This window comes from Carcharhinus amblyrhynchos, chromosome 6, assembly GCF_965287045.1.
Source record: "Carcharhinus amblyrhynchos chromosome 6, sCarAmb.v2.hapA, whole genome shotgun sequence".
Classification (NCBI taxonomy): Eukaryota; Metazoa; Chordata; class Chondrichthyes; order Carcharhiniformes; family Carcharhinidae; genus Carcharhinus; species Carcharhinus amblyrhynchos.
This window is the reverse complement of record NC_137329.1, coordinates 36,608,919-36,629,273: the sequence shown is the minus strand read 5'-3', so window position 1 is coordinate 36,629,273 and position 20,355 is coordinate 36,608,919. Positions and strand designations below refer to the sequence as shown.

Sequence of the window (20,355 nt, the reverse complement as noted above, 5' to 3'; positions counted from 1 at the left end):
TATACCACGTCAACTGCCTTACCGCCATCCGCCTCTTTGGTCAGTTTCTCAAAAAACTCAATAAGGTTAGTAAGGCACGACCTACCCTCCACAAAACCATGCTGACTATCTCCAATCAATTCATTACTCTCCAAATAACTATAAATCCTATCCCTAATAATTTTTTCTAAAACCTTACCCACAACAGAAGTAAGACTCACCGGTCTATAATTCCCAGGGAAGTCTCTGTTCCCCTTCTTAAACAATGGGACAACATTCGCTATCCTCCAATCTTCTGGTACTATACCTGTGACCAACGACGACCTGAAGATCAGAGCCAGAGGCTCTGCAATCGCCTCTCTTGCCTCCCAGAGAATCCTAGGGTAAATCCCGTCCGGCCCAGGGGACTTATCTATTTTCAAACCCTCAAGAATATCTAGCACATCCTCCTTATCAACTGCAATACTGTCCAGTTTACAACCCTGTAACCCAGTGTTCTCCACAGCTACATTTATGTCCCCCTGCGTGAACACCGAAGAGAAGTATTGGTTCAATGCCTCTCCAATCTCTTCCGGCTCCACATATACATTCCCACTGCTGTCTCTAACTGGCCCCAATCTTGCCCTAACCAACCTTCTGTTCTTAACATATCTATAGAACGCCTTAGGATTCTCCTTAATCCTATCAGCCAAAGTCTTCTCATGTCCTCTTTTAGCCCTTCTTAACTCACTCTTTAACTCCCCCCTAGCCAATCTAAAGCTTTCTAGTGCACTACCTGAGCCCTCAAGTCTCATCCTGACATAAGCCTCCTTTTTCTTTTTAACCAGTGAACCAACTTTCTTAGTGCACCACGGTTCCCTAGCTCGACCAATTCCTCCTTGCCTGACAGGGACATACATATCAAGGACTCGCAGTAGCTGCTCCTTGAAAAAACTCCACATTTCGGACGTTCCGAGACCCTGTAGTCTCCTAGTCCAACCTATGCTTCCTAATTCTCTCCTAATAGCCTCAATCCAGCTCATTATTGCATTAAAAGATTTCTTCATGTTCCACAATGCATCTCTTTTTCAAAAATTTACATCTTGTCCTCTGGGGGAAGGTGCATGTGCTTGAGATGACGTGATGGGGGAAGTGAGGTGAGAGGGTGGAAGGGAGTCAAAGGGTGAGATGTGAGGGTGAGGGAAGTTGTTGGGATGAAGGTGAAAATTTAGGGATGGGAGTGAGGTAGGGGAGAGAGGGTCGTGAGAGGGTGAGGGAGGGCCAGTGTGCTGGCAGCTGGGGTTGAGGTGAGATGGCAGTGAGGGTATGGGGAGGGTTGGGTGCTAAGGAATGAGCTGAGATGAGGTGGGAAGGACATAAGATGAGGGGATGGGGAGGGTTGGGAGTGAGGTGAGGGGGTGTGGTGGTAGAGGTGAGGGGGATGAAGAGGCAGAAGAGGTGGCAGTGGCCCATAAACAGGAGAAGCTCCAGGACCTTAGCTGTTCTCCTTGGGACAAAAATATTGAATGAGGTGTTATAGAGGTGTACAATAATGACCAGGAACTCATTGTCCACAGGGTGGTGGAAGCTGGAGCGAACAATGATTTCAAAAGAAATTGGATGTACACTTGAAATAAACTAACAAGGCTTTGGGGTTATAATGCAGATTAACTGGATTTCTGCACAAGAAGCCAGTATGGACCAAATAGCCCCTCATATACCAAAGATGATTTGATGCTTCTGTAACATTTCTTTTGCCTTTCTAGTTATTTACCATGCATGCATACTAATGTTTTCTCATTCTTGTAACTGGGCACCCAGATTATTCTGTACTTCCAAGTTCTGCAATCTCTGTTCATTTAAATAGTATACTGCTTGTCCATTCTTCCTGCCAAAGTGAATAAGTTCACATTTTCCCATGTTGTATTTCATCTGCCATTCTTTTGCCCATTCACTTAACCTGTCTATATCCCTTTGCAAACTAGCTCCTGCTGACAACTTCCTACCTATTTTAGTGTCATCAGCAAATTTAGCTGCCATTCATTTGGTCCCTTTATCCAAATTGCAAATCGTTGCGATCCCAGTACTGATCCCTGTGGCACTCCACTAGTTACAGCTTTCCAACCTGAAAAAGTCATTTTATTCCTACTCTCTGCTTCCTGTTAACTAACCAGTCTTTTATCCATGCTTAGATGTTATATCGTACACCATGTGCCCATACCTTGTGTAGTCACCTTTTTTTGTGGCATCTTATTGAATATCTTTTAGGAATCCAAGAACATCAGATCTGCAAGTTCCCCTTTATCCCATGCTTATTACCCTGTAAAATAACTCTAGTTAAATGCTATTTTCCTTTCATTATCCTGTTTGATCACATCATGATTTTCTAAGTGTCCTGCTATAGTTTCCTTAGTAACAGATTGTATTAATTTCCCTGTGACAGATGTTAGGTTAACTGGTCTTAGTTTCCTGCTTTCTGTCCCTTTCTTTTCGTGAATGAAAGTGTTACATTAGCTATTACCTAATCCATTGGGACCCTACCAGAATCCAATGAATTTTGGAAGATTATAACCAATGCATCTACTATCTTTGCAGCCATTTGTTTAAACCCTAAGATACAGGCTCTGGGGACTTGTCAGCATTAGGGATGATAGCTTTTCCAGCACTTTTTCCTAGTGATGCTGATCTGCAAGATATTTGCCTATAACTGAAATAGGAAGAGTGAATAACAGACAGAAAAGTGTACATATGAATTATTTTTATTGTGGACAAAGTAGGTACTGTACAGATATTTACGCAATTGGGCCCATACATTATTACCGTGCCCAAAAGCACAAATTTGTTTTAAAAGTTAAGATAGAGATAGAACTACAAGTACTTGGCATGCCATAACATTCAAGGCTATATATAGGCTAAGGGCTGGCAAGTAGGATTAGGTAAGCAGGTCAGGGCTTTCATGCACCATTGCCATCTCGATGGGCCAAAGAACCTCTTCTGCACAATGCTATTCTGTGATTATATTAATATCCTGATGACAGATTGATATATTTTTAATTACTAATAATTACCTCTCTTTGTTTCAATCCATTATTGTAGCCCTACATTTAGGGTCTGATTGTTCACTTTAATAATGATAGGCACAATGTTTCTCATGATAGTAACATAATGCTGCTGAGATGCAGCATGTTTAAAGTGGTTATTCTTTAAGCCCACAAAATGTTACAGTTGCAATAAGGACAATCTGAGTTTAATTGTTTGGAAAGGGAGTTTTTAAGATTGGAATGTGCTTGCCAGTTCTGACTACAGCTAACGAGCAGCATGAATTTTAACATTTTAACTTTTTGGCAACATGCCATGTGTACATACGAAAAAAAACTGACCTATTACTAGCAGACATTACTCTGTGACTGGAATTTTCCAGCCGTTCCTGCTGGCAGGATCTTCCAGTTCCACCAATGTCAAACCCCCTCCGTGGGTTTCCCTGTGACAGTGCATTCAGCAGGAAACCCCATTGACAGCAACGGACCAGAAGATCCCGCCACCGGCCTGGCTGGTCACTACTGCCTCCGCCATTGCAAAACAGGCCTTGGGGGCACGTGGAAAATCCTGCTCAATAAGTTTAGTACTGATTTATTACTAGCAGACGTTCCTCACAGTAAGTTTAATAAGAGCAGGATAGGTGCTATATACCATTTATGTAGTTTTCTGCTGGTAATGTGGATCTTAAGGCCACCTAAATTTTGTAAATTTGGAAATCAAATCTTATCTTTTTACTAAATGTTAAACTTAGAATATCACTGCACATTATTCCATTTAAAATATTGCAGATGGTTGGCTCGTAGTCGGGAAGTCCATGCAAACTTGACTGGCATCACATTCTGGCAGCTCCACTATGTCTGGAATACATTATGGTCGAGTTTTCCGAATGCTAAGATTTTCAGCTATTTTAGTGAAGGAAGCCCAGGCATTTGGGGTCTATTGGAATTTTAGCTCTGAGTATAATTTTAGTTGCTTGGGCCACAGACTTTTTCACCCTTTAACTACTGATCTGCCTGATGAGTGGTGAATCTAAATCCGTATGCTGCTTAACTTCGGTTAATAGCTGCTCAATTTATTTTGTTTGAGATGCATTCAAAAATGATGCTATACATAATTTCAACTTTCAGAACATCCTTGGTCACAGAGTTGAATAGAAATCACCCAGTGCTATTTATAAAGTCTGAATAATGGTTGAACTGGCCATGGGGTGAGCACATGCTTGATTGATGTTGGAAAAGCTGTCTGGCCAAAATTGCGAGTCACCTCCTGGGAAACTCAGGTGCAGGTGTTGGTCCACAAGAGAACAAACCTTGGACTGAATCCAGTTAGTATGCTGTTCTGGTTGCCTGGCTACTTGAGTTAGAAAAATAGAAATAGTTATGGCATAAAAGGAGGCCATTCAGCCCATGTGGTCCATCCATGTTGCTGCATTAGGGCTTAAGAACATAAATAGAAGGTCATTTTCTGCCAATAATGCTACACCATCCTGAATTCCTGAATGATTTTTTCATCATAGAACATAGAACACTACACAAACAGGCCCTTCGGCCCACAAGTTGCACCAATCACATCCATACCTACCAGGCCATAGAACTATCTGTAACTCCCAACCCCATTAAATCCCATATACTCATCCGGAAGTCTTTTAAAAGACCCCAGTGAGTTCGCCTCTACCACCACTGACGGCAGCTGATTCCACTCACTCACCACACTCAGTGAAAAACTTACCCCTAACATCTCCTCTGTACTTGCTCCCCGTTCTCTCATAGCAACCATTTCAGCCCTGGGAAATAGCCTCCGAGAATCCACCCTATCTATTCCTCTTAACATTTTATAAACCTCTATCAGGTCGCCTCTCAACCTTCTCTCCAGGGAGAAGAGACCTAGCTCCCTCAACCTATCTCCATAAGGCATGCCTCCCAATCCAGGCAACATCCTTGTAAATCTCCTCTGCACCCCCTCAATAGCTTCCACATCCTTCCTGTAGTGAGGCGACCAGAACTGCGCACAGTACTCCAAGTGGGGTCTGACAAGGGTCTTATAAAGTTGCAACATTACCTCCCGACTCCTAAACTCAATCCCTCGCTTAATAAAGGCCAGTACACCATTCGCCTTCTTGATCACATCCTCCACCTGCAAGGCCGATTTAAGAGTCCTATGGACCTGGACCCCAAGATCCTTCTGCTCCTCAACACTGCTAAGACCCTTGATATTGTACTCCTTCATCCCGTTGGTCTTGCCAAAATGGACCACTACACATTTTTCTGCGTTGAAGTCCATCTGCCATTTCTCCGCCCAGTCTTGCATCCTATCTATGTCACGCTGCAACTTATGACATCCCTCCAGACTATCCACAACACCACCAACTTTCGTATCGTCTGCGAACTTACTAACCCATCTCTCCACTTCCTCATCCAGGTCATTTATGAAAATGACAAACAGCAAGGGTCCGAGAACAGATCCCTCTGGGGCACTCCACTGGTGACCGACCTCCATGCAGAAAAAGACCCATCTACAACCACTGTCTGCCTTCTGCAGGCAAGCCAGTTCTGGATCCACAAGGCCAAAGCCCCTTGGATCCCATGCCCTCTCACCTTCTCAAGAAGTCTTGCATGGGGAACCTCATCAAAAGGACCTTATCATGAACTTGATTCCAACACCACATATTGACCTATCGCCTCAGATACACTAACCACCTTGAAATTTGGTGGAAAGCTTTGGTGTAATTGTTTTGCATGGGCAATATATTATGTTTTTTTTTGAGGAAATACATGCATAACTGACTTATGCTGGTATTACACCGAGATGTAGTTTGATGTCTTCAAATTTTAGCTCTCCTAATATTTATAAATTAAACAGGAATTTGAAAAAGAAAAAGGCACGTGATCTGTGCCTTCTCAAGACCCAGTTGCTTACACTGATTCTGGCTTGTTTTACACCACCTATGTTCTCTGTAAATTTATATTATATGCTAATACTATGTAATCATTAGAAACTATAACCTTCTATTCAAAAAGGGAGAGAGGTAGAAAACAGGAAACTGTAGGCCAATTAGCTTAGAATTGTAGAATCTGCACACTTCAGAAAGAGGCCATTTGGCCCACCAAGTCTGCACTGACCACAATTCAATGCAGGCCCTATCCCCATAATTCCATGTATTTACTCTGCTAGTGCCCTGACACTAAGGGGAACTTAGCTTGGCCAGTCAACCTAACCCACACATCTTTGAATTTGTCACCTGTGGTGGGGATGGTGTTAGAATCAGTGATTTAAAGACCTTGTGGCTGGCCACTTAGAAAAACTTGAGATAATCAGGAAGAGTCAGCATGATTCTGTGAAAAGAAAATTACATTAAACCAATTTAGTAAAATTTTTTGAAGGAGTAACGTGCTGTGGATAAAGGGGAACATGAAGATGTACTGTAATTGGATATCTAGAAGGCATTTGATAAGATGCCACATCAAAAATTATTGCAGAAAGTGAAAACTCATGATGTAATGCAGTAACAAAAAGCCTGGATAGAAAATTGGCTGGCTGGCAGAAAACAGAATATGCAAAAATGGATCTTTGGCAAGATGTGACAAGTGGAGTTCCGCAAGGATCTGCGCTGGGGCCTTCTTACAATTAACATCAATGACTTAGATGAGGCGAGCAAAGTTATGTTAACTAATTGTGCAAATGACCCAAAGACAGGTAGAAATTTATGTTGTGAAGACATTAGGAGGTTGCAGACAGATCTAGATAGGTTGAGTGAGCACAGATTTGTCAAATGGAGCATAGTGTGGCAAAATATAAAATTGTTCACTCTCAGGAAGAAAAAAGGAGAGTATTACTTAAACAGAACAAGTTGCAGAGGGATCTGAATGCTCTAGTGCGTGAATCACAAAAAGTTAGGATGCAGATTTGCATCTAATCAACAAGGCATGAAAGGAATATTATCCTTTTTTCCTGGAGGAGTTGAACATAAAAGTAAGGATCTTATTCTTTAGTTATACAGGGCATTGGTGAAACCACAGGATTTTTATAGTCCTTTTCACTAGCAAATCATTCAGTCCTGTTGAAGATGAACCCCCGCAGTGGGATCCCCAGCAGCAGAGTGGGTGATCCACACAAAATGCCATTGACAGGACCAGAAGATCATGCTGGTGAGCCACTACCACTGCCTGAAAACATGCCACAATGGGGCCAGAAAATCCCCCTCATTTCAAATACTGTGCGCAGTTTTGACCTCCTTATTTAAGGAAGAAATCAAGTGCATTGGAGGCAGTTTAGAAAAGATTTCCTAGATAGATACCTGGAATGAGCTGGTTTTCCTATGAGGAAAGGATGGGCAGGTTGGGTTGGATTTAGAAGGGTGAGGGTATAAATATTGGAAGTGTACAAGATCCTGAATGGTCTTGACAAGGTGGACATGTAAAGGATATTTCCTCTTATGGATGAGACCAGTTGGGGGACACTTTTAAAATTAGGGGTTGCCCTTGCAGGACAGAGATGGAGAAACATTTTTTCTGAGGGCTGTGCAATTTTGGAATTCTGCCTCAGAAGGCAATGGAAATGGCGTCATTGAATGTTTTAATGGCAGAGGCGCATAGACTTTTAGTAAGCAAGGGAATCAAATGTTATTGCAGGGGGTGGGGTGGGGGGGGGCGGTTAGTAGTAGATGGAAATGAACTCAAAACGCAACCAGATTAACTATAATCTTATCAAATAGAGCAGGCTTGGGGGAACCAAGTGGTCTTTATCTGCTTCAATTTCATTTGTTCATAAATTTTAGTGCAAGTTCTCAGTGTTGAGGTCAGCTCAAAAACTGGCATAAATCTTTGTGTAATTTCTGCATAAGGGCAATCCAGGAAGTCGGTTCCTTTAGTACATACACTATGTTAAATGGGATTTGTTGCTTTCAAGTAAGGAAATCAATACTGCAACAAATGAAGATTTGCTTGAAAGTTAATTTTGTGCTGATTGGTGAAGTGTGCTTGTCATTTATGATTAGCATGATAAATCAGTCTGATTCGAAACTTCATCTGCTTCTGATGATTCAGTTTAAGTGTTTTATTTTTATATATAACCTTTTGATATTTAGCAGCTTCTTTGTCATTCACTTTGAGACAAGCACATTCCAGTTGCACCTTAACAGAATAGAATACATGTTATTCATGGATGGATATTTACCTTCAGCAAAAAAGGATGTGGTTTATTTATCACAAAAGCCACTTCAAAAAATTTTGTAGTTGGTGATTTGAGCAAGTATCAGCACATTTCAGTTGTATATAACTTGAATATTAACATTGTAGAAATCTGCTGCCCTCTAATGGAAAAATAAAATATTATCTATTTGGTTATTTGTACCTACATTGTTCCAAAAGCATCAAGATTTCAAACCCAAGACAGTAGATCTAAATGCAAGATCACATGTTTCATGCTGTGTTTTATAGAAGTTTACAGAGAATATACACACAAAACATCTTTTGTTTTTATGGCATTTCAATGTTATATCCTAAGGTACTTCACAGGAATGTTATGAAGCAATATTTGACCTTGTGGCACATATGATAAAATTAAGACAGGTGGCGAAAAGCTTAATCAAAGAAAGTAGGTTTTAAGGAGCATATTAAAGGAGGAATGAAATGTAGAGATGCAGAGCAGTTTAAGGAGAGATTTCCAGAATTAACCTAGAATACTCATATGTGAATTCTGTAACATGAATCAAAAATCCAGCTGAGATAGCCAAGAAGCCATTAAACATCTTGTCAGAGATCCGCTACTTGAAAATTGTAGCTTAAAATAATTAAGCTTATATATATTTCTTCAGATTGGAATGTAAGAAATAGGAGAGTGAGTAGGCCATTCCGAACCCATTCAATAACATTCTGGCTGATCTGATTGTGGCCTTAACTCCACTTTTGTGCTCGTCTCCCACAACCCTTAACTACTTTTTCAATCAAAAATCTAATTCAACCTCTAATATATTCAATGACTTTGCCTCCATTTGCTTGCTGGGGAAGAGAATCCCGAACATTAATGACCCCGAGCAAGGAAATTCCTCCTCATTTCTAACTTAAAGGGGTGACTCCTCATTTTGAAATTGCTTCCTCTAGTTCTGGATTCTTCCACAAGGGAAGACCTCCTCTCAATATCTACCCTCAAACACCCCCTCAGAATCTTGCATTGTTCACTTCTCATTCTTCGAAACTCATGATTTTGGTCAAACTTCCTCAACCACATTTCATAAGACAATAACTTCATCCCAGGAATCAGTCTAATGAGCCTTCTCAGAACTAGTTCCAATGTTGGTATGTCCCTTCTTAAGTAAGGGGATCAAAACTATTCAAGGCACCACAGGTGTGGCCTCAGCAATGCACTTTGTAGTTTTAGCAAGACTTTCCTACTTTAATAATCTGTCCCCACTAGCAAGAAGTTTAAAGTTTATTTATTAGTATTACAAGTAGCTTTACATTAACACTGCAATGAAGTTATTGTGAAAATCCATAGTCGCCTCACTCTGGTGCCTGTTCAGGTACACTGAGGGGGAATTTGGCGTGGTCAATCCACCTAACCGGCACATCTTTTGGACCGAGAGGGGAAACTGGAACACCTGGCGTAAACCTGTGCAGACACATGGGAAACGTGCAAACTCCGTACAGACAGTAACCCAGGCTCGGAATCGAACTTGGGTCCTGGTGCTATGAGGCCACAGTGCTTACCACTGTGCCACTGAAAAAAAGACTAGCATTCCATGCCTCCTTAATGACATGCTGTATCTGCATGCTAACACTTTTGTGATTCAGTTGCTGCAATCTCTCTCCATTTAAATAATATTCTGCTATTCTGTTCTAGCCAAAGTGGACAACTTCACATTTTCCTGTTATATTCCCATCTGCCAAATTTCTGTCTACCAATTAAACTGTGAAATCCCACAGACTCTTTGTATTCTTCTCACAGTTTCCATATCTTCATTTCATCAGAAAATTTGGTTGCAATACATTTGGTTCCCTTTTCCAAATCAGTAATATAGGTTATAAATAGTTGAAGCAGTAACACTGATCCCAGTGGTACTGCACTGGTTACAATTTGTCAACCTGAAAATGACCGACTTGTCCTAACTCTGTTTCGTAACTGATTTGTGATGTAATTCTAAAGTTACGACAATCACCAAGAGTAAATATTTTTGGACATGAAAGTTTTCTTTCAAATTGAAATGTAATTTAAGATATGATGCAGAAACAAAATTGAACTAATTGTAGCTTTTTATTTTTACATGGAGTATGAGCATCATTGACAAAGCCAAAATTTGTTGCCCATCCTTAATTGCCCTTGAGAAGGTGGTGGAAAGCCACCTTCTTGAACTGCTGCAGACAGTGTGGTGCAGGTACACGCCATGCTGTTACAAAAAGATTAAACAAAATGAAATGATACCTTCAATTTATGTATTTCTTGTGGCTAGATTGTCCAAGAGCAAATATTATGTAGATGTCATTGATTAAGGAATTGTTTTGTGCCTGTTTCAGAAATTGGCAACAGGGGTCAACCAGTTTGCTTACACCTGTGTACAAGACCACCACGTCTGGACGAATCAACAGTTTTGGGAAGCTACATTCTACAATGATGTGCAGAATCAAATACGGGCACTCTACCTCACTTGCAGAAATGAAAACTTTCTATCAAATTTCAAGCAAAAGGTAATTCTAAACATTACTTTCGGTTGCAAACTAAAATGCACAGACAAGTAACTTACTAACAAGAGCCCAAGGAAAATGTGTCATTTTTTAAATTCAGATAGTTACCCCATTGATACTCAGTTTCACTCTTGTTTACATACTAATACGAGCCTAGTATTAAAAGTAACTCTAACAATAAGTACTTATCCTTGGAATATTTCTCCGGCCCAAAATTATTCTTAGAAGTCTAGTTTTTTAGTTAACTGTATCCCAGCTCATGCATTTGCAGAGTTAATGATTGATGCTGTGCATTAGAATTACATGAAACAAAGGCATGACCCTCTTTTAAGGAAGTGGCACAAATTTACATTCTGTTTAGTGTTTCTTCCCATCCCCACCAAGTGACTTTATTATTGTAATCATTTTAATTTTTTTTGTTGGGATGTTGGAGGTGCTGTCAAATCCTCATTTATTGCCCATTCCAGGTGGGTCGAGAAAGGATTGATAGCTTTTCCTTGAACCCAGCACAGTTTGTTTGCTAATGATGCTCCCACTATGGTATTCGGTAAAGAATTCCATGATCTTGAATTTTGAGAATAAAGGTATGGTAATTTACATTGATGTTTGGATAATGGGCAATTTGAAAGAGGTGTTTTTGCAACTTCATCACTCTTGTCCTTCACATTTGTAGGGATCACTGGGGAGAGTGATTCTGTCAGAATGTCCTTGGTAAATTGATAATTTACCATAATACTTGCTACATAAACCACATTTTTCCTTTCTTCTATAACTTATGGTTGCCATCTTAGTTTGGTTATTTCTAGATAAATAATTTCTCTACATTTAAAAAGATGTATGAAAGTGGAACTTGACAAGTGTAATTTCCATTTCACAATAATGCAATCAAATGCATCAAAGTGAACGGAATAAAAAAAGGAAGCAAGAGTTTTAAACAGCAACTGAGAGACTAATGGACAATTTAGCTAGCACTTATTTGACAACTGAATTGTGTGTTGTGAAATTAATGCATCAAAAAGACAATGGGCGGGATTTTACGGCCTCGCTCAGGTGAGACTAGAAATTCCTGTCCGAGATCAACGGATATTTCTGTTTTCGGATCCTCGCTCATGCCAATGCTATGGTGGGCGAGGTGGTAGAGTTCTGGCTTATAACCCATTGTTTACTATCAGAGATATACTAACATCTAACTATTACTGTCACTGTGAATATCAGGTAGCTCATTTATTTTGTAAGCAGACTTAATGATAAAAATGAAATTTAAAAGCCAAAAGTGCTGAAAATACTCAGACAGACTGAAGAACAGAGAAGCAGCATTAATGCTTCATTTGATGGCTTTTCATCAATGATACAATTTTACATCATCCAAAATTTCCAAGCCATTTTACTTTAGTTACAAAAAGAAATAAAAACTTTTATTACTTCAATTTAAATGAAGTAATTTATTTTTGTTTAAAAAGATCTTGGCGGTGATTCTGCCAAAAATATTTGCATAAAGACTGGAGTAAATCATGCTTTTTTTTTCAGTGGGAGTTTCAAAATGAATCTCCTACATTGCAGAGTACACAAGTGGGAATCAGTCCAAAGATCAGTGGATGGGTCCTGTTCCGGCTGGAGAGACCGGCAGCATCATGCTGAGCGGGCCACCGCACGCACCAATCTGTCAGTGCTGAGATTGGCACATGCACAATGGTCCCGCGCTGGTGGCCTCTGTGACCTCACATCACTAGCCCTCTGAGACCTCACGGCCCGATTGCTGACCCTCCTCTCCCTCGACCACACCTGTGCCAGCCTCGACCACACCCCAGCCCGTTTTGATGTGTCCCTCTCCCCCTGCAGCCTTGATTTCCTGATCTACCCTCCGGCAGCCCTGACCCCAACCCCAGTCCTGATCGCTGGCCTCCCTCCTGCTGTCACTCTGCCCAAGTGTAGAGTAGCAATGGGACGCCTACCAATCGCTCCTCCCTCTCTCCCCACCCTGCCACGCCACAAGCCCTGCCCCCTTGACACAGCAGGCACTACTAGGTTGGCACTACTGAGTTGGCAATGCCCAGAGGGCATGCCCTCTTACCTGACTTTCCAGGGGGCCTTGATGGCCCACTCTTCACTCCAGCAGGGTCAGGTGGGGAGCTATCCCAAACTTTGCTGGAGTGAATCCACTCCTGCTGGGGAGAGGTTAGCAGTTGGCAGGCTGGATGCTTCAGTCCCAGGCCCGCTAATGGGATTTAAATTGTATTTAAATTGTCATCTGCATGATTTGTAGGGAGAAGCTATACAATAAATGGCAGAACCATCAGGGGTATAGAGGCACAGAGGGACCTGGGTGTGCAAGTCCACAGATCCCTAAAGGTGGCAGCACGGGTGGAGAGGGTGGTGAAGAAGGCATATGGCATGCTTGCCTTTATTGGATGGGGCATAGAGTATAAAAGTTGGCATATGCTGTTGCAGCTATATAGAACATTGGTTAGGCCACATTTGGAATACTGCATCCCGTTCTGGTCGCCACACTACCAGAAGGACGTGGAGGCTTTGGAGAGAGTACAGAAAAGGTTTACCAGGATGTTGCCTGGTATGGAGGGTCTTAGCTATGAGGAGAGATTTGGCAAACTGGGGTTGTTCTCCCTGGAAAGCCAGAGGATGAGGGATGACCTAATAGAGGTGAATAAAATTGTGAAGGGCATAGATAGGGTGAACAGTGGGAAGCTTTTTCCCAGGTCGAAGGTGACGAATACAAGGAGTCACGAGTTCAAGGTTAAGGGTGCAAGGTTCAACACAGATGTCAGGGAGAAGTATTTTACACAGAGGGTGGTAGGGGCCTGGAATGCACTGCCAGGCAAGGTGGTTAAGGCTGACATGCTGGGATTGTTTAAGACTTATCTAGGTAGCCACATGAACAGACAGGGGTCGAGGGATACAAACGAATGGTCTAGTTGGGCGCATGAGCAGCGCAGGCTTGGAGGGCCGAAGGGCCTGTTCCTGCACTGTACTGTTCTTTGTTCTTCGTGCAGCACTGCACAAATAGAACAAAAACAATGTCTGCTGGCATTGGAAATCCATCGCTGGGAAACTCGCAGAGGCTGTGGCAGTCAGCGGAAAGCTCGTGAAATGGCCTCTGCTTGAGTCTCCAGGCACGCTATGGTACAAAAGCACCGCAGCGAGATGGGAGAATTCACCCGCACACCTCCTCCACCACCACCCCCCCCAAACACACATCCACACCCACACACCACCCCCCCCCCATTTATTTCCTGATTCGTGGTAAACCTCTTCAATATTGTCAGCTGTTTATTATTAATAGCGACAAGTAAAATAGGCAGTACCAGAATTATGAGGTTCAAATATTCTTAACAAATGTAGACATATAAATATGATCAAAACATGGTTTATGATATAATTCAAGCTATCTTAATATGTATGTGTATGCTACTTTGCAGTTACATGCAATGGAATAAGTTGCTTCATTGAGAGTTAAATACTGCAGAAGTGCATCAACATGAATCATGTAATGCTGGCCTGGGTACTTTTTGTCAAAGAATGTGCTTTTGATTTTTGTCGAATAAAAGTATATATTCCAATCTATCACACATGGGGGAAGTATTTATAGACAGTCACAAATCTTGTGGTTCGTATTATGTTGATAAATCACTTGCGGTTTAGCATATCATGTTCACCCTTGAATATTTTAATGTCTTGTAACACATTCTGAGCTATGTGATGCTTTGTCTGCAGTTCATCTCATGTGTCTTAGCCTATGCAAAGGGCATTCACAAAAAGAGCTGGAAGGAAGAAAAATTCAATATCCAGCCGCTGAACTCTGTTCTGTTTATTTTAGGATAAAGATCCAATACCGACAGAGCATGAGAAAACAGCTATGGACATTGCAGCAGAACAGCTGCGTTTATGGCCAACACTCCACAAAGAGAAACAGCAGGAGCTGGAAAAGGGAGAGGAAAACACTGTGTTTAGCCAAGCCATTCATTACGCCCAGCTCATGGTCTACCTGCTGGTTCCTTTAGACACAAGCAAAAACAAGCTACTGCGAAATGCTACAACAGGAGACTGGGAAAGTGGGAGCAATAGTTTTGTCACGAACAGGTTTGTCTGAAATCACGTTGAATCCTTTCATTTCATGCTTTATTCTGTTCATACAATTAGGTTCATATGGTTTAATATAAACATTGAGTACTGAACTGTGCTAAAGAATATAATGCAATTTGTTCTTGTAAAAACATGGTTTCATATCCTAAATTTTGCTACCATTGCTTACATTCATATAATCAAAGCAGAAAATGCTTTAGATGTTATGAACATAAGACCTGCACGGTATTTTGAAAATTGTGAAGAGTATTTACTGACAAAGTCAAATAAAAATCATGGTCAATTGATTTCCTCTTTCACATTTAACTATCACAGCCAAACCTCAGTTGGAGATTTTGGTGTGCTGATGGTCAGCTGTAAGTTCACAGAAGGTAGAAACATTTGCACTAATGCAACATCAACGATAAAGTTAAATCCTTTAAGCCTACACATACAACAGCCTTTCAAGTTTCATTTTAACGTGATGCATATTTTGAAAATCACACAAGCAATAGGCTTATATTTAACCTTAAGATGCCTGCTTACTTTGGTGTTAATTGAAAATGTTATGGCCTGGATTTTGTGGTAATTGGCAAAGCAAGGACACTCATTACTGACCACGAGCAAAGCATTGCAGAGATCTAGCAATCTCAGTGGGCAAGAACTTCAGCTGTATCATTGTATAATACACTGTAGCATTATTTAATGGGGATTCCCAGGGGTGAGCTACAGGGTTGTGCTATCCAAACAGCCAATCACATTAAAGAATTCTGACAGACAGCCAAGGAGGAAATGAAAAGCACTCATAATAAAATCACTTGTTAAAATTTTTACAGAGAACAAAATAAAGATTAGGACACACTTAGGTTATTGTAGAAGCTCCATCGATACTCCAAGTGTGGTACTGACGGAGTGCTGCACTGTCAAAGATACCATATTTTAGATAATTCATTAGACCAGGTTCCCAATTGTCCCCTCTGAAGAAAGTAAAAGATCTGCAGTACAATTTAAAAGAAGAACAGACGAATTACCTCAGTGTTCTGACTAATTTATTCCTCAATCAACACGACAAAAACAGATTGTCTAGTCATTGTTGTGTTGCTGTTTGGAGGAGCTTGCTGTGTGCAATTGGGTGCCAAATTTACAACATTTCAAAAATACTTCATTGGCTGTAAAGAACTTTAAGAGGACTAGTCATCATGAAATGTGCAATGCAAATAAAAAGCTTCTTCTTTAATATCGCAAAAAATCTAAATTTTCAGAGAAAGCTCAGTAGTTCAGCAGGGGTTGTTGATCAAATCACCACCTAAAAACTCAGTTACATCTCAGTGAACTGGGTATTATCTCTTTATGGGTATGAAATAGCCGTATAAAACTGAACAAGGGAAAGTTCTTGTCAAGTCAGTTGGTTTTCAGCTTCCGATTTTGGTAGTGATGGGGTGGACGGTGGCATATGGGGTGGACAGAGCCTGCGTGGAATTGTGAATAATATAATGCAATGTAACAATTTCTTTAGTAATGTGCATTTGCACTAAATCCTGAAGCTGCGGTCAGATTTAAAGAAGTAATGAAACTGAATGCAGACAATTCACTGCAAAATTTAGTCTGTTATATAGGATTCCACACTAATAATCTGAAAAGCTAAACTTGATATTAGCCCATTATTCTGTTACAAATGCTTGAGTTGCATATTAAGGCCATTTAATTTAGAAAGCTTAGTTGGTTTCTCTTCTGTCATAGAAATTAAATATTGTGCCTGTCTGCATGTAGTTGAAGTTCTGAAGTTTTGTGAGTCAGTAGTAAAAGATCAGAATTCATGCTAGGTTTCATATTGCACTTGTTTTGACATAAAATCATGAACGTTTAGATTTTGAACTCTCCGTTGCAGCTTTTAAACTGGTGAAATGTTTCGACTTGTCACCTTAACGCTTCCTATTCATTTAAGACAGTACTTTAGCAAAAGTTCAGCAGTTGGAAAAACTCAGTTAACAACCATCCAGGACTCTTAAGAGTCTGATTTGTATTCAGTTCTGTTTCCCAGAGTTGAAAGGTGAAGTTGAAATTCACTGAGCCATCTTGTCCCCCTACACTGCATCTTCCTGAGAGAAAGGGAAATGCAGTTTTTTTGCAAAATATGCTAGCAGTGCAGTGTACCATTTGTTTTTGTTGGCGTTCAACTCGTGACTGAGATTAAATTGGAATGCAGTGCATAATCTGTTTGAACCTGATGAGTTTTTTTGAAGGTTAAAGGTTGGCCATGTCAACTTTTTTGGTCTGGTTACAATGCTGGTAGGGGAGGTCATCATGGGTTGCTTCTGCAACTAGAGATTTACAAGTCATAAACAAGTTTAAACAGTTGTTTTTGATCGTTTCATTACCATTCAATTTTGCAGCATGAACTTTGCAGGATTGAAATAGAGCCTTATAAATCCATCATAAACAACTCAAGCACATAAAACAATTAAATAGTTTGAATGTCATTTCATTGATACTTATATTGGTCAAGTAAACTATATGGACATTGATAGAAAGGATTTGCAGCAACATTTGTTTTTTCAGTATAAAAGTAAAATACTGCGGTTGTTGGAATCTGAAACAAAAACAGAAAATGCTGGAAAATCTCAACAGGTATGACAGCACCTGTGGAGAGAGAATAGAGCCAACAGAGTCTAATGTTCTGACGAAGATTATGTAGACTTGAAACGTTAGCTCTGTTCTCTCCCCACATACCTGCTGAGATTTTCCAGCTTTTCTGTTTTTGTTTGTTGTTTCAACAATTGATAAATAATTGCAAATAGAAGACTGTTACAAAAAATAAAAACCTGAGAACTAAATGCATTTTCCTTTGGAGAAAATGTATCTTCAAATCAATACTTAGCAAGTAAAGTCTGCAAATACAATCTTTATAACAAAAATAGGCCTTACAGTTGATGGTTTGTATTCATCTTCAAAAAGACTTATCTTTCGGCAACACTAAGTACTGGACTTTCGGTCAGGAATATTTTCATTGGAAATTTGCGGAATGGCCAATGTATTAAAAAAAAACTAATGCACACAAAAGTAGTTAATTTTGTCACCATTGGCTACATTATGCCAGCTGTTGAAAAACTTTGCTTGGTATATTGTGATTTGTTCACTTTGTTTTACATTATTTTTAAATACTCTCTGAATTCAAGTATTGACTATGCTGAATAATACCATTCTGGAGTGAAGCAAATTGATAGCGTTTTACTTTTACATTTGTTTTGTGACATTCTTGATGTCATTGTAGTGTTATTCCTATTAAAGTTCCTTCATCAGTCGCAGCTGGATCAAAGCAGTCCGAGAGGTTCAAGAACACTGTCATGAAATCTTTCTTGATAGCCATCTTTGATTATTATTAGGTGGTCTGAGATTTTCCACTTGTTGATTTGCATATGATATTGTTAGAATAATTATTTATTCTGTTGGGAAAACGATTTACTTAAAAAAGAGAACTGTTAGTAAACAATTTTTGTTATACAGCATAATTAAACAAGAAATTCACATTTATTACATAGATATAGGCAGCATGTTAACATCCCTTACATCACCATAGATCCGGGTTCAATTCCGGCCTCATGTCACTGTCTGTGGGGAGTCTGCACATTCTCCCTGTGTATGCATGAGTTTCCCCCGGGTGCCTCAGTTTCCTCCCGCAGTCCAAAATGTGGATGTGGTTAGGTTGATTGGCCATGATAAATTGTTCCTTTAGTGTCAGGGGGACTAGCAGGGATAGAGCCTGGGTGGGATTGTTGTTGGTGCAGGCTTCTTGAGCCAATTGGCCTCCTTCTACATTGTAGAGATTCTATAGTGAAGTGCCGATCTCCGTAGCATTAGGGACAGTATCAAGCAGAGCACAATGGAAGCGAACATCCATGGAAGATATCATATATACCATTCTGCATATCTGTTCGTTTACGTCACTGGCATTCCAACAACCATGTAGAAATCTGTTGTGCTTCTTTACCTATTCTCTGAATCACAAGTGTGTGACTCCCGATGATGTAGCGGGGGAAAAATAGATTCCTTTTTTATGAGTTGCTCCTTAAATTATAGTTTATAATATTGCTATAATCTCTGCGTTGTTATTGAAGCTTATTCTGTTTTATTTTCAGCATTGCTGGCAGCGTGGCTGAGAGTTATGATACTGAAAGCGGGTTTGAAGATGCAGAGAACAATGATGTTGCAAACTCAGTAATTCGTTTCATTACCAGATTTATTGACAAGGTCTGCACGGAGAGTGGAGTCACACAGGACCACATCAAGAATCTGCATTGCATGATACCAGGTTAGAATATTAAGTATCCTCTATTATCAGAAAGCCAAGAATTGGATGGAGCTGGCAAGAAGATAATTTCTCTTCCTATCTGATTACCAAAGGCAGATACAGACAGGTTGCTAATTTTCATTTAGTATTCAAATGTTTTATAGTTTCATTATAAAGGATTATTCCGTTAACATCATTCTAAATACAGATTTCTTAATTTTGTGTTAAAATTAGACTTTTGAGGACTTAGCCATCAACCTCCTTGAATAAAGCCATGTAGATATCTGTTAGGGTTGTCCATTTGTGTTTTGAGTCACAGGTTCACTGTAGAAAATTTGTGCACAGGTGTTTATTGTAAGTGCTTATCAGTTAACTTATAGAGACTTACATTTGACTAAGCAACACTTGTTGATATAACCCCCTTCAGTTTCTCTGTGGACATGACATATCCTGCTGTTTCTTTGCCTATATTTACCAGGTTCCCTTGGATTTGATTTTCTTGTAAAGTAGCACAAAGTCAGATATGTAGTCAAGCTAGCTAACAATCAACTGACTGACTAGGCTTGAGGGGGCGGATGGCCTCCTCCAACTCCATTTTTTTATGATTTAAAGGTTGCACTCTGCAGCAGATTACTTGTTTTATGTAAATCACTTATCTAGTCAATATGTAAATGATTGACTGAGAAAATGTTGATTTGAATACCTTTCCAGGCTATCAGTATGATCACCTTATTTCCCATTGGCATAAAAACAGTGCAGGTCACCATGAAATTTTCAGACTTCCTATGATTCAATTCTCAGAATTATCTGTCAAGATAGTGTTAGTGAGAAAGATGCATGATTCCAACCATGTAGTGAACAACTAGCATGCACTAATTTAAATTAATAGCTTAAGTAAAGAGGAAATTAATATCAATGTAAGTCCTGATTTGACTGCATGAAGCAGTGGCTTAACTAAAAGATTTTTATCTGTTGACTTAGAGCCCACAGCTGACAAAATCTGAAACTCCCTTTGGAACTATGTAGCTATTACTTCTAGTCAACCTTAATGGAGGTCATATTAAGAAGTGAATATCAATGAATTTACAAAGGAAGTGTTATAAGAATGCAATAGATTTCATGCTCGTCCCAAACCATTTTAAATCGAGTGTTGTTCAGTACCACATCTTTGGTGTTTTTCACATCATGACAATATTGTGCCTTGAAGAAATATATTTTGTCATATTTCTGCTGAAGGGTATGTTTTTGCTTCAGCTGTGATTATGGTGTTGGTTGTCTACAAATCATGAGTGGGTAGAACTGGGTTACAAAGCGGAA

At 40.0% G+C, this 20,355-nt stretch overlaps 1 protein-coding gene across 1 annotated transcript in view; it reads left to right on the top strand.

The window, feature by feature from the left end:
• sbf2 (SET binding factor 2) overlaps positions 1 to 20,355 on the top strand; it is a 598,480-nt gene that overhangs the window by 473,768 nt on the left and 104,357 nt on the right. The window contains exons 18-20 of the mRNA XM_080190221.1: positions 10,506 to 10,676; positions 14,506 to 14,768; positions 18,887 to 19,059. Of these exons, the coding sequence (XP_080046347.1) occupies positions 10,506 to 10,676; positions 14,506 to 14,768; positions 18,887 to 19,059 (607 nt within the window). The remainder of the gene's footprint in view (positions 1 to 10,505; positions 10,677 to 14,505; positions 14,769 to 18,886; positions 19,060 to 20,355) is intronic.